The sequence below is a fragment of the Mustela lutreola genome, chromosome 2 (genome assembly GCF_030435805.1).
Source record: "Mustela lutreola isolate mMusLut2 chromosome 2, mMusLut2.pri, whole genome shotgun sequence".
NCBI lineage: Eukaryota > Metazoa > Chordata > Mammalia > Carnivora > Mustelidae > Mustela > Mustela lutreola.
Genome location: NC_081291.1, coordinates 216,363,532 through 216,375,707, shown reverse-complemented (window position 1 = coordinate 216,375,707; position 12,176 = coordinate 216,363,532). Strand labels below are relative to the sequence as shown.

General features: G+C 42.7%; 1 protein-coding gene across 1 annotated transcript; it reads right to left on the bottom strand.

Moving 5' to 3' along the window:
- Positions 1-548: 548 nt before the first annotated feature.
- LOC131825352 (carbonyl reductase [NADPH] 1-like) lies at positions 549-10,872 on the bottom strand. The gene is made up of 3 exons (XM_059164684.1): positions 10,466-10,872; positions 9,556-9,663; positions 549-2,624 (listed from the first exon to the last, which is right to left on the bottom strand). The coding sequence occupies exons 1-3, from the start codon at positions 10,752-10,754 to the stop codon at positions 2,143-2,145; spliced, it is 879 nt and encodes a 292-aa protein (XP_059020667.1). The 5' UTR covers positions 10,755-10,872; the 3' UTR covers positions 549-2,142.
- Positions 10,873-12,176: the final 1,304 nt, after the last annotated feature.

Sequence of the window (12,176 nt, the reverse complement as noted above, 5' to 3'; positions counted from 1 at the left end):
TGTCCAACTCTATCAGTTCACTTACTCCTCACAGCAGTGCTATGAGGTATCCCCCATTGTACACTTGAGGAGACTGGCATACAGCAACATGTGGCATTTTGCCACAAGGTCATCCAGTAAAGTGGCAGAGCCAGGACCTTTAGTTTCTAGATGTTTGTGTTCACTGCTTTCCAAGAGGACAGAATAGTATCGTGGACACCCATGGATTCACCAAAGTAACCTCAACAATGATGACTATTCCCCCCACCATGTGTTCACCTTCTGTTCGTATTTTGCTGATCCATGTTAATGTTACAAACTTGGTGACCCTTTATCCCTACTTCAATAACACATTCACCTTGAGGAGATTGACAATCGTTCTTTCATATCCATTGAAACCAATCCACATTCACTTTCCCCCTTGTCTCAGCTTGTCTTATGGATGTATCTTAAGCACCCACTCCCATTTCTTTTTTTTTTTCTTTTTTATGTTATGTTATGTTAGTCACCATACAGTACTTCATTAGTTTTTGATGTAGTGTTCCATGATTTATTGTTTGCGAATAACACCCAGTGCTCTTTGCAGTACATGCCCTCCTTAGTACTCATCAACAGGCTAACCCATCCCATCCCCCTACCCTCTGAAACCTTCAGGTTATTTCCCAGAGTCCATAGTCTCCCATGGTTCATCTCCTCCTCTGATTCCCCCCCTTCATTTTTCCCTTCCTTCTAATGTCCTCCATGCTATTCTTTATGTTCCACAAATAAGTGAAACCATATGATAATTGTCTTTCTCTGCTTGACCTACTTCACTTAGCATAATCCCCTCCAGTTCCACCAATGTCATGTAAATGGTGGGTATTCATCCTTTCCAATGGTTAAGTAATACTCCATTATCAGTATGGACCATATCTTCTTTATCCATTCATCTGTTGAAAGGCATCTCAGCTCCTTCCACAGTTTGGCTATTTTGGACATTGCTGCTGTGAACATTGGAGTGCATGTGCCCCTTCTTTTACTACATCTGTATCTTTGGGGATAAATACCCAGTAGTGCAATTGCTGGGTCATAGGGTAGCTCGATTTGTAGTTTTTTGAAGAACTGCCACACTGTTTCCAAAGTGTCTGTACCAGCTTGCAATCCCACAAACAGTGTAGGAGGGTTCCCCTTTCTCCACATTCTCTCCAACATTTTTTGTTTCCTGCTTTGTTAATCTTTGCCATTCTAACTGGCATCTCAATGTGGTTTTGATTTGAATTTCACTGATGGCTAATGATGATGAACATATTTTCATGTATCTGTTAGCCATTTGTATGTCTTCTTCGGAGAAATGTCTGTTCATGTCTTCTGCCCACTGTTTGACTTACTTGTTTTTTGGGTGTTGAGTTTGAGAGGTGCCCACTTCCATTTCACACCTCTTAATTATTTTTCCCCCAGTGAATTTGAAATTTAAAGAGACAACAGGGGATGTCTATCCTTCATGGGGTTGTCCATGTTATAGTGGAGTCTGATAAAGTATGTGGGGCAGGGAAATTCAGCCCCATTCATGAATTAATATATCATCTGTGGCGACTCTCAAGCTACAACAGCAGATTTGAGTTATTCCAACAAAAACCATTGGCCTGTAAAGGCAAAAATACTTACTATCTGGCTCTTTCACTGATGTTTACAAAGTCTTGAGTTAAATTGTCCCTTCTCTTGACATGGTTTAGGGTCTGTTGGAGTTTTAGACTTGTTGGCATGAAACGATTTGTACATATTGGCACTTAGATTGTTTATTCATCTATAATGTTCATCCATTATTGACATCAATTCTACTTTATCTCTTTTTTAAAAGTTTATCTATTTATTTATTTATTTATTTTGTAGTGTTCAATGATTCATTACTTGCATATAACACTCAGTGCTCATCACAACACGTGCCCTTCTTAGTATCCATCACTGGCTACCCCATCCCCACTCCCCCTTCCCCTCTGAAACCCTCAGTTTGTTTCCCAGAGTCATACTTTTTATTTTATATCACAGAATAAATCTCAGAAGACTTTACAGAATTAGTAGCCAATTCAGTGTGAGTACCCAATAGGGATGGTGATTTTTTTTTTTTTTTTTGGTAAGGCTATTGTTGATGGTGTAAGAGTTGTTTTGGTCAAATTATGGCAGATATCAAATGGGGACCCATGAAGGGAACTGAGAGAGGATTCCCCATTTTTCAACTTTCTTCTCTATAATCATCTCTCCCTGAGGTTTCTCAGCATCGGAGGGCAAAAGGGCCAAGTAGACAGGAATCTCTGCTCCTTCTTCTGGGCTTTTGATGGCTTTCGGTCCACCCATGTCTGTTCTCACCCACCCAGGGCAGCAGGCGTTCAGGAGGATCTTGTCTTCTTTCCTCTGCTCACTCAGTTTCCTGGCATGGATTCTGGAGAGGACCACGATGCCCATTTTGGACACTCCATATAGGACTTCTTGTATATCAGGCCAGCCCTCCTCCTTGTGCACCCCGTTCTTTACGTCTTCCACAAACTTGTTCATGAGCACCCCCAGCTCCTCTTCTGTGATGGTCTCACTCATAAACTTCTGCTGGAGTTCTGGACTGCAATTTTTAAGGGCTACGAAGCCCATTATGCTAGCCACATTCACCACCCTGCCTAAAATATAATACAAAGAGTCATGAAGAATGGCATGCCTGAGAGTGATAAATACCAAAATTGCTAGTATTTTATTCATTTGGGAGCCAATTACCAGTTTGCTATGAGTGTTAATGAAGACTGCCTCTGTAAATGAAGGACATGATACAGATTTGAACCTTGTTTTACCCATAATGTCTCAGAGGATGTCAGAAAATGACCTCCTGGGACTGGGCAGTGCCCATCTAGATGTTCCATAAGGAAAAGATCATGCCTTATATAGGAACATGCTAAGCAGAGTGTAAGGAGGCACTCCCTGAAGTTCTAACTAGAGAACCGCTTTTCCTTATAGGTCCTCCTTGGACCGCCTGAAGATCTTGTGGTCACTTGTTTAGTCCTCTATTAACAAGTGTCTATTAACCAAGAAATGGCTGATCAGTTTACTGATGGCATTTGAAGGTGAGCAGACTGCACTGGGTTAGGGAGGCTGTCACTCTGGGGTGGCCAGGTAAAAACAAATCACCTCGGTGGACTGAGTTGCCTGCTTTTTTCTCTAGGTTTGGGATTACATATCTTGGGGGCAGTGACAGAGTGCCTGGAAATATGGTCATGGAAAGGGGCAGTGGAAAGTGACATGTTAAGGAGATGGTATAAAAAGAAATGAAGTCCATGCTAGCATAGGTAAACCTTGAGAACATTATCTGAAATAAAGAGGGCAGTCACAAAAGACCATTCTATATGATTCTGTACATGAATGTATTAAAAAAGGAAATGCACAGACAGAAAATATATTTGTGGTTGCTTGGGGCAGAGGAATGGGTTGGGCTGATGACAGTGTGCTGCTAGTCTTGAAGCAGTGATGGTTCCACAACTCTGCCCATTACTAAAATCCCTAGTTGGATATCTGAGGTGGGTGAAGTGTGCAATACATGAACTGTATCTCAATAAAGCTGTTAAAAGTGTAAAGCAATGACATACTTCTTACTAACTCTTTTTTGAGAATATCATTAGCAATTGTAACAATGAACTTATAGTGACATGTATAAGTAAATGGTTTACCATTTTTATATATTTATTTAATTATTTACAGATTTATTTATTTATTTTAGGGAGAGTCTGAGCGAGAGAGCACTGAAATAATGAGTAGGGTTGGTCAATGGAAGATAGAGAGAGAAAATCCCAAGAAGAGTCTCTGCAGAGCATAGAGACTGACCTGAGAGTGATAAATACCAAAATGTGGACTCAATTCCACAACCGTGAGATCATGACCTGAGCTGATGATACTAAGAGTTGGTGACTAGTCCCACTGAGCCACCAAGGTGTTCCTATTTTTATGTTTAAATGAGTATTTTCAGCATTATAGAAAGGTTGAGATGGGACACCTGGGTGACTCATTCGGTTAAGTGTCTGCCTTTAGCTCAGGTCATGATCCCAGGGTCCTGAGATCAAGTCCCACATTGTGCTTCTTGCTCAGTGGGGAGCCTGATTCTTCTGCTTGTGGTCTCTCTGACAAATAAGTAAATAAAATAAAAAAGAGAAAGTTTATGAGATCATACCAACAGTAAGAGATTCAAGAAAATTAGAAAGCTCTCCTTTTTAATGTAAATATCCAGGAAGGACAGTCATTGTCACTTAACTCTAAGCTCCCTCTTACTAAGGATTGGCAGTGCCAGGAAAGTTCAGTGGAAGAGAGAATGACTGGCACTCTGACTCTTATGAAGTAGTGTTTAGAGAGAATGAAAATGAATGAAAAAAACTATCTTAATGTAACAGTCTTCTAAGATGAACACCTTTAAGAACGGGGTCCTTTGGGACGCCTGGGTGGCTCAGTTGGTTGGACGACTGCCTTCGGCTCAGGTCATGATCCTGGAGTCCCGGGATCGAGTCCCGCATCGGGCTCCCAGCTCCATGGGGAGTCTGCTTCTCTCTCTGACCTTCTCCTCGTTCATGCTCTCTCTCACTGTCTCTCTCTCAAGTAAATAAATAAAATCTTTAAAAAAAAAAAAAAAGCCATTAAAGAACGGGGTCCTTTACTCTAGTCCTTTGTTTCACCTACAAGATGTTAAGTGTGAGGTTCATGGAACCTATTTCTCAAATTTTTTAATGAGTACTGCTATAAACTATTGAACACTATGGAAGAAATTGAAGAAGACAGAAGGAAATGGAAAAACAGTTTATGTTCACGGATTGGAACAACATAGATTGTTAAAATGTCTATACTATTCAAGTACTCTACATATTCAATTGCTATCAAAATAACACCAGATTTTTCAGAGAGCTAGAACAAAGAATTCTAAATTTGAGTGGAACCAGAGAAGACTCCAGATAGCCAAAGGAATGTTGAAGAAGAAAAGCCAAGTGGGAGGCATCACAATTCTGGACTTCAAGCTATATTATAAAGCTGTAGTCATCAACAGTATGGAACTGGCACAAAAAGCGACACATAGATCATTGGAACAGAATAGAGAACCCGGAAATGGACCCTCAACTCTATGGTCAACTAATCTTCAACAAACCAGGAAAGAATATCCTATGGAAATGAAGGAGTCTCTTCAACAAATGGTGTTGAGAAAACTGGACAGCCAAATGTGGAAGAATGAAACTGGAACACTTTCTTACACTATACACAAAAATAAATCCAAAATGGATGGAGGACCTGGATGTAGACAAGAATCTATCCAAATCCTAGAGGAGAAAGTGTGCAGCAACCTCTTTAACCTCAGTCACAGCAAATTCTTACTAGACACATCTCCAGAGGCAAGGGAAACAAAGCACAAATGAACTATTGGGACCTCATCAAGATAAAAACTTTCTGCAGAGAGATGGAAAGAATCAACAAAATGGAAAGGTGACCAATGGAATGGGAGAAGAAATTTGCAAATGACATATCTGATAAAGGGTTAGTATCTAAAATCAATAAAGAACGTCTCAAACTCAACATGGCAAAAATAAATATGCCCATAAGAAATGTGCAGAGGATAAGAATAGATGCTTTTCCGAAGAAGACATCCAGATGGCTAACAGACACGTGAAAAGATGCTCAACATTACTCATCATCAGGGAAATACAACTCCAAATCACAATGAGATACTACTTCACACCGGTCAGAATGGCTGCAATTGCCCACTCAGGAAAGAACAGATGTTCGTGTGGATGGGGAGAGTGGGGAACACTTTTGCACTGTTGGTGGGAATGCAAACTGGTGCAGGCACCCTGGAAAGCAGTCCGGAGGTTCCTCAAAAAGTTAAAAATGGAACTACCCTATGACCCAGCAATTGCACTACTAAATGTGCTCATCCAAAGGATACAAAAATGCTGATTCTTAGGGACACACGCACCCCAGTGTTTATAGCAGCACTATTAACAATAACCAGATTATGGAAATAGTACAAATGTCCATCAACTGACTAATGGATAAAGAAGATGTGGTATACATATATACATATATATATACATATATATAGAAAGCTATACATATATATAGAAAGCAATGTTACTCAGCCATCAAAAAGAACGAAATCTTGCCATTTGTAACAACGTGGTTGGAAGTAGTGTGTATTATGTTAAGCCAAATTGGTCAGTCAGAGAAAGACAAGTGTCATATGATTTCACTCATACAAAAAAAAAAACCAAACAAACAAAAAACAAAAAACAAACAGATGAACGTAGGGGAAGGAAAGGAAAAATAAAATAAGATAAAAACAGAGGAGGCTAAGCATAAGAGACTCTTAAGTATAAAGAACAAATTGAGGGTTGATGGGGGGGTGGTTGGGGGATGGACTAAATGGGTGATGGGCATTAAGGAAGGCACTTGTTGGGATGAGCACTGAGTGTTACATGTGAGTGATGAATCACTAAATTCTATTCCTCAAACCAATACTACAGTATATGTTAACTATAATTTAAATAAAAAAATTTTAGTGAGTTCTTCTCAGATATATATTACTTACCACTAGATTTATTTTCAAAAATATTGTCTGCCTGTCTCACAATAGGAAAAATACATATTCATGATTCAAAAGTGCAAAAATAAGACAAGATGGGACAGAGGGACCCACACTGGGTAACTGGTATACCAGAAAGGCAGCTGCCTTTACTCACAGGGGCTCAGGACCATTTTCTCATGTACCTGTAGTGGAGATAGTAGATGGAAAAACTCTCTTAACTTTCTGTAGACTGTTTGTAACGAAGTGATGCCTTGTTTTCTATTCCATATTGTCTATCTCAGGAAGTCTAGAATCAGCTGTGAAAATATTGGCCTGTGTTATAAGTGAAACCTGATGGGGAGTCAAAAGTTCTTGTAGGTGAATTCCTAGATGTGGATGCTAGAACCAGTCCCTCTTCCCCCAGCCTGTCCCACCCAATTACCACATTCCCCAAGGGGGCAAAGTGACCAGCCGGGCCTTCTCCGTAGAACTGGGTGAGACTATAGACCCTTCAGGACTGATAGCTCAGGACATGAAACAGTGGGGCAGAAAACGGAAATAACTTGTGGAGCTTCCGTAGCAAAGACTCTGATCCAAACAATTTTGTCTTCTAGTTACTCTCATGGCTTTCAAGAGTCATTTCAGGGACTCTGAACTAGAATGCACACACCTGTGCTCTAAGAACTGTGTGGGCCATCTTGTTGTCCTTGTGATAAGTGTGTGTGTGAGGGCATGTGGGTGTGTGAGATGTGTGTGTGTGTGTGTGTGTGTGTGTGTGAGAGAGAGAGAGAGAGAGAGAGAGAGAGACCTTTAGTACTGTAATTTCTCCACCCAATTCCTCTAGTGGTTTTTCAGAGTTCTAGATGTAGCAAAGCAGCTTTTCAAATGACGGTTGAGAACTTCTTCTTTAAGGTTTCCTTTGTAAGTGTAGCATTGACAAGTTTATATTTCTTCCTAGTACTTTAGCTAATATCTGATAAACAAGAATTTTCCGATTTGAAACATTTGCTTGACTCCTTAGACATGAGTATACCTTAATATCTTTTTGAAATAAACGTGTAGTATAATTTAAAGAGAAAAGGGAAGACAGCAGTTAATTACTTTCAAATTCAGGAGTATGAATTTGGAGGATGGGCTGGGAAAGCCATGGAATGTGGGATGGAATGTACATGGCCTAGACACTGATTGCCTGGTGGTGGCAATCAAGAAGGTGGTGGGCACCTCTTATTATTAGTGTTATTTTTTGGGCTCAATTATTTCAGCAAAACTCTTTTTTGAAGGAAGAATTTAAAAAGAAGAAAAATCAACATCTGCTATCTCGCATAGTCCTTAGGCTCACAGTTCTCTTTCATTTTGTCCTTCCATGCCAAAAAACAAAAACAAAAACAAAAACAAAAAACAGAGCAAACACAGGGCTCCGGAATGTGTTCTGCACCCACAGAGAACTGGTGAAGTCATTCAAGATTGTCCTTCATGTCTTAGGTTGGGAAGTATGAGAGAGCAGGGACAGTATTTTTTTGCTTTCGGTTATCCTAGCTAGGATTTCTCCCAGATAGTGTCCCAAAGAGGGTAAACTCCTGGTAACATGGCTGCAGTGGTTGGCATCTTCCCAGCTAATGGAAGAACTCCCCTATTTCAAAAAGCAAGAAAACCCTACGTTCACACTGAGAATGTCGCTTGCATTTCCATGTCCATGAAGTCCAGTATCCCTGAGGCAAGAAGAGTTATTTGATTAGAGCCTGCCCTAGCAAATGCAGAAGAGCACTCCCTCCTCATTCTGGTCCAAGGCCAACACACAGCAAGCACCAACACTGCTCGGTAGGTGGGAAGAATTTCTCAGCCAGAAGTCATTTTTGCTTTCTAAGGGAATACCTGTAGGATGTGTGGTGGCACAAGGAACTCCATCCCACTCAAGTGTTGTGGTGAGTAAAGGAGTCAGGTGACATCTGAGAGCTGCCCTTTGAGATGCCAGTGAAGCCAGTGAATGTTAGAAGAAGCAGTAGAACTCTCCAGGACAGAAGAGGAATTGGGGGCAGAACCGAGGGTCAACTGTACCCGCATGTTTTTAATTCAAGCCAGAATATTAATCTTCCTAAAAGTGTCAGCTTCCCTCTTAATGAGCGTAGTAAAAGGGCTGTGCTTCCCCCTATCACGTTCTCATGGGGTGAAGTATTATAGTAGTTGACAACCAAGGAATTATGGCAGTTTGTTTTGTGCAGAGCATTGAACCAGGGGAAGGGGAGTTGGTGGGCCTGGACTTTGGCAGATCTGACAGAGATGCCTACAAGTGACGCTCAGGCTTGGGCTTTGCTTCTGAAGATCTTTTGGGAGCAAGTGAGCCCTCAGAGAGTACAGAGAATGCTCAGAGAGGAAAAGACTGAAGAAGCAGGGTGTCTTAGGAAGGTTGAAATAATCCAAAAACGACAGCTGAGTGTGTGGTGGGGTTTGTGACCAGGTTGTGTGTGGGAAATGATAAGTGTTTTGGAAATGTAGATGTTTAGATGGCGGTGCAGGATGGGTGCTGGAAGGGTGGGATTTGGGGAGGGGCAGGGGGCATCCTGAGGAGAAGGAGAGGCAGGAAGGGAACTATGTGTGTCTGGAACTCTGGGATTGTTTTAGGTAGGTGACAGATATTAGCGGGACCTGAGAGGTTCGGAGAGTGTGGAGTCCACTAGTCTGGATAAAATCCCTAGGAGAGATGGAGAGGGAGAAGAAAGTGTTCAGAAAGGAATCCTCGGGGATCTTCTCTTGTGAGTGACACCGAGGCAGTAAAAGGTCTCTCTGAGGAGTTTTGAACGATGACTGGAAGGATAAGACAGAGCCAGCTGTGAAGGACCAATGAGACAGAGGACACTGCTGACTGTAAGAGTCCTGAGGCAGAGGTACACTGTCCAGGTTGAGACTTGGTAATCAGATTCAGGGTGTGGCTGAGCAGGGAGAGGAGCCAGCATCTGTAGATGAGGCCAGAGAGGCAGGGGCCAGATCACTCCCGAAACACCATAGCTTGGGGCCCTCATCAGGCTCACCTTGGGGTTTCATTAGAGGCAGGAGTTCTCTGCACACATCTTGGGTACCAAAGAAGTTTGTTTTCATGGTCACTTCTGCTTGAATATGAAAGGGTGTGGTGTCACCAGCTGTTAGGGGAAGAGGAGAACAGATTAATAAATAATAGCCATCTGAGAACATTCCATGAGTGACAGTAACATTTGTTTTTTGTACATGCAATCTGGTGAATTCTCATTGATGTCTGCGTTACTGAACTCTATTTTCCCACTGTGTCGTATCTGCTGTGTTAATGCTGTGTAGCTTGGTAAGTTGGCATCATTCCAGGAGGCTAAGGGAAGTGTGCCCAGTGGGATTTCTGTGTATATTTTTTTCCCAATTTGTTATTTATTAAATTTAAGTTAAACATTAACTGTGCGGGCACATGGGTGATTCAGACGGTTAAGCGTCTGCCTTTGGTTCAGGTCATGATTTCCAGGTCCTGGGCTGGAGCCCCATGTCAGACTCTCAGCTCAGCAGGGAGTCTTGCTTCTCTCTTTCCCTCTGCCTCTTCCCCTGCTTGTAGTCTCCCTCTTTCTATCTCAAATGAATAAATAAAAAAATCTTAAAACAAACGAACTAACTAAAAACCCAACAGAACAACCAAAGAAAAACATTAACTGAATGGCTGTGATCCAAACCAAATGAAACATACAAAAATCTCTTGTCAGGTCCCTGAGATTGATTCATGGCTAAACCAAGGTGCTTTGGTTGGAAAGGCTTGCAACCCGCGGAGGTTTCTGCTCTTCCTCTGCCTCCAGTATGACCTCCTTCTGTAGGGAGACCCTTCTAGATCTTATTGGCCCCCACAGTATTGGTTCAGGCACCAACCCCAACCCATCCTTGGTGGTCCCCTAAGGGAGGTTGGTGCCCTAAGTGTTCCTGTGTCCTTACGCTTGAATATGATGCCCGCGTTGTTGACCAGCACGTCCAGGCCCCCGTACTCCCTGCGCAGGAAGTCGCGCAGGGCGCGGATGCTCTGCAGGTCGTCGATGTCCAGCAGGTGGAAGCGGGGACTCAGGCCCTCGGCCTGGAGCTGCTGCACGGCCGCGCGGCCCCGCGCCTCGTCCCGCGCCGTGAGCACCACGTCCCCTGAGAACTGCCGGCACAGGTCACGCGCGATGACGAAGCCGATGCCCTTGTTGGACCCGGTCACCAGTGCCACTCGCTGGGATGATGACATGGCTGTGAGGAGAGCAAGCAGTACCCTCTGTGGTGAGGTAATGTGCTGTGGGGTACGCGGAGGGCTGGTGGTGCTCAGGTCTAGGGCAGTCAGAGATGCCAGTAAACATGTGTTCTAGTCTTCAGCATTGTGGCTTTTAATGCCCAAGGCTCCGCCTCAGTCCCTCCATAGAAGGAGGGGCCAAATGTCCTAGAAGATTTCCTAATAACACTATCCCAGGTCTGTCCCTCCAGTAGCTGCACCTTGAGCCCAAACTAGACTCCACCCTATTAGGATCCCTCCTCTGAGGCAAATGGTGGTTCAGGTTACAATGAAATGCTCACCAAAATAAAGGTGGTTGGTGATGGGTTATCAGGGGCTAGAGATTCATGGTAGTTGACCCAAAATCATTTTGGGAATACCTCAAAAGGAATAAAAGGAGTAGATAGTCTTGGGAATGTGTCCTTCCTCTGCAGAATGGAAATAGTTGGGTTCTTCCAAGGGGTGGTGAAATTTCTGGCATAGGGAAAGTGCTTCTGAGGCTACAGGTCCCCTTCTGTTCCTAGGAGAAATTCAAGAAGGAGAAATAGAGAATTTGGTCCTGTGGCGAGACTTGGCTATGGGCAAGGTTCTCCCTCTGCATGATTCCAAAGGTCTCTGAGTGTAAGGGGATATTTATGAAGCCACTATGGGCTAAGGTATTGATCAGAATGTTTTGATTTAATGGTCACATATCTCATTTGCCTCAACTGCCCACTTTTTGAGTTCAGTTAAGGTCACAGTTAAAAAGTATTTTATATAATTAGGTGTTGCTTTAAAATATCAAGGAGGGGCACCTGGGCGGCTCAGTCATTAAGCATCTGCCTCCAGCTCAGGTCATGAGCCAAGGGTCCTGGGATGGAGCCCGGTATCAGGCTCCCTGGCTCCCTGTTCAGCGGGAAGCCTGCTTCTCCCTCTCCTACTCCCCTGCTTGTGTTCCTTCTCTCACTGTCTCTCTCTGTCTGTCAAATAAAAAAAAAAATAGTATATCAAGGGAAAAAGACCTATGACACCTCAGAGTACTTTTGCAAATGTATGGTAAAGATACACAATGTTTTCCTAGACATTAATATTCCTCATGTATCAATTCTGAAATGCAAAGAAAAAATTAAATGCATAATAAACAGGGAGGAGGTTTTCATCCCTTTTGAAGTGAAAAATTTCTTTTTATTAACATAAAATGTATTATGTGCCCCAGGGGTATAGGTCTGTGAATCATCAGTCTCACACATTTCACAGCACTCACCAGAGCACATGCCCTTCCCAATGTCTGTGACCCAGCCACACCATCCCTACCCCCCACCTCCCAGCAAACCTCAGTTTGTTTCATGAGATCAGGAGTCTCTTACGGTTTTTCAACCCCCCCCGATTCCATCTTTTTTAAAAATTTAATTTAATTTTTTA

Excerpts from the sequence above, each read along its gene's own strand:
- LOC131825352 (XM_059164684.1), bottom strand. The coding sequence starts at position 10,754 with ATGTCATCATCCCAGCGAGTGGCACTGGTGACCGGGTCCAACAAGGGC. Across the intron at positions 9,664-10,465 it reads CGCGGGCATCATATTCAAGC|CTGGTGACACCACACCCTTT; the intron begins GTAAGGACACAG and ends TTCCCCTAACAG. Across the intron at positions 2,625-9,555 it reads GCCTCTAATGAAACCCCAAG|GCAGGGTGGTGAATGTGGCT; the intron begins GTGAGCCTGATG and ends ATTATATTTTAG.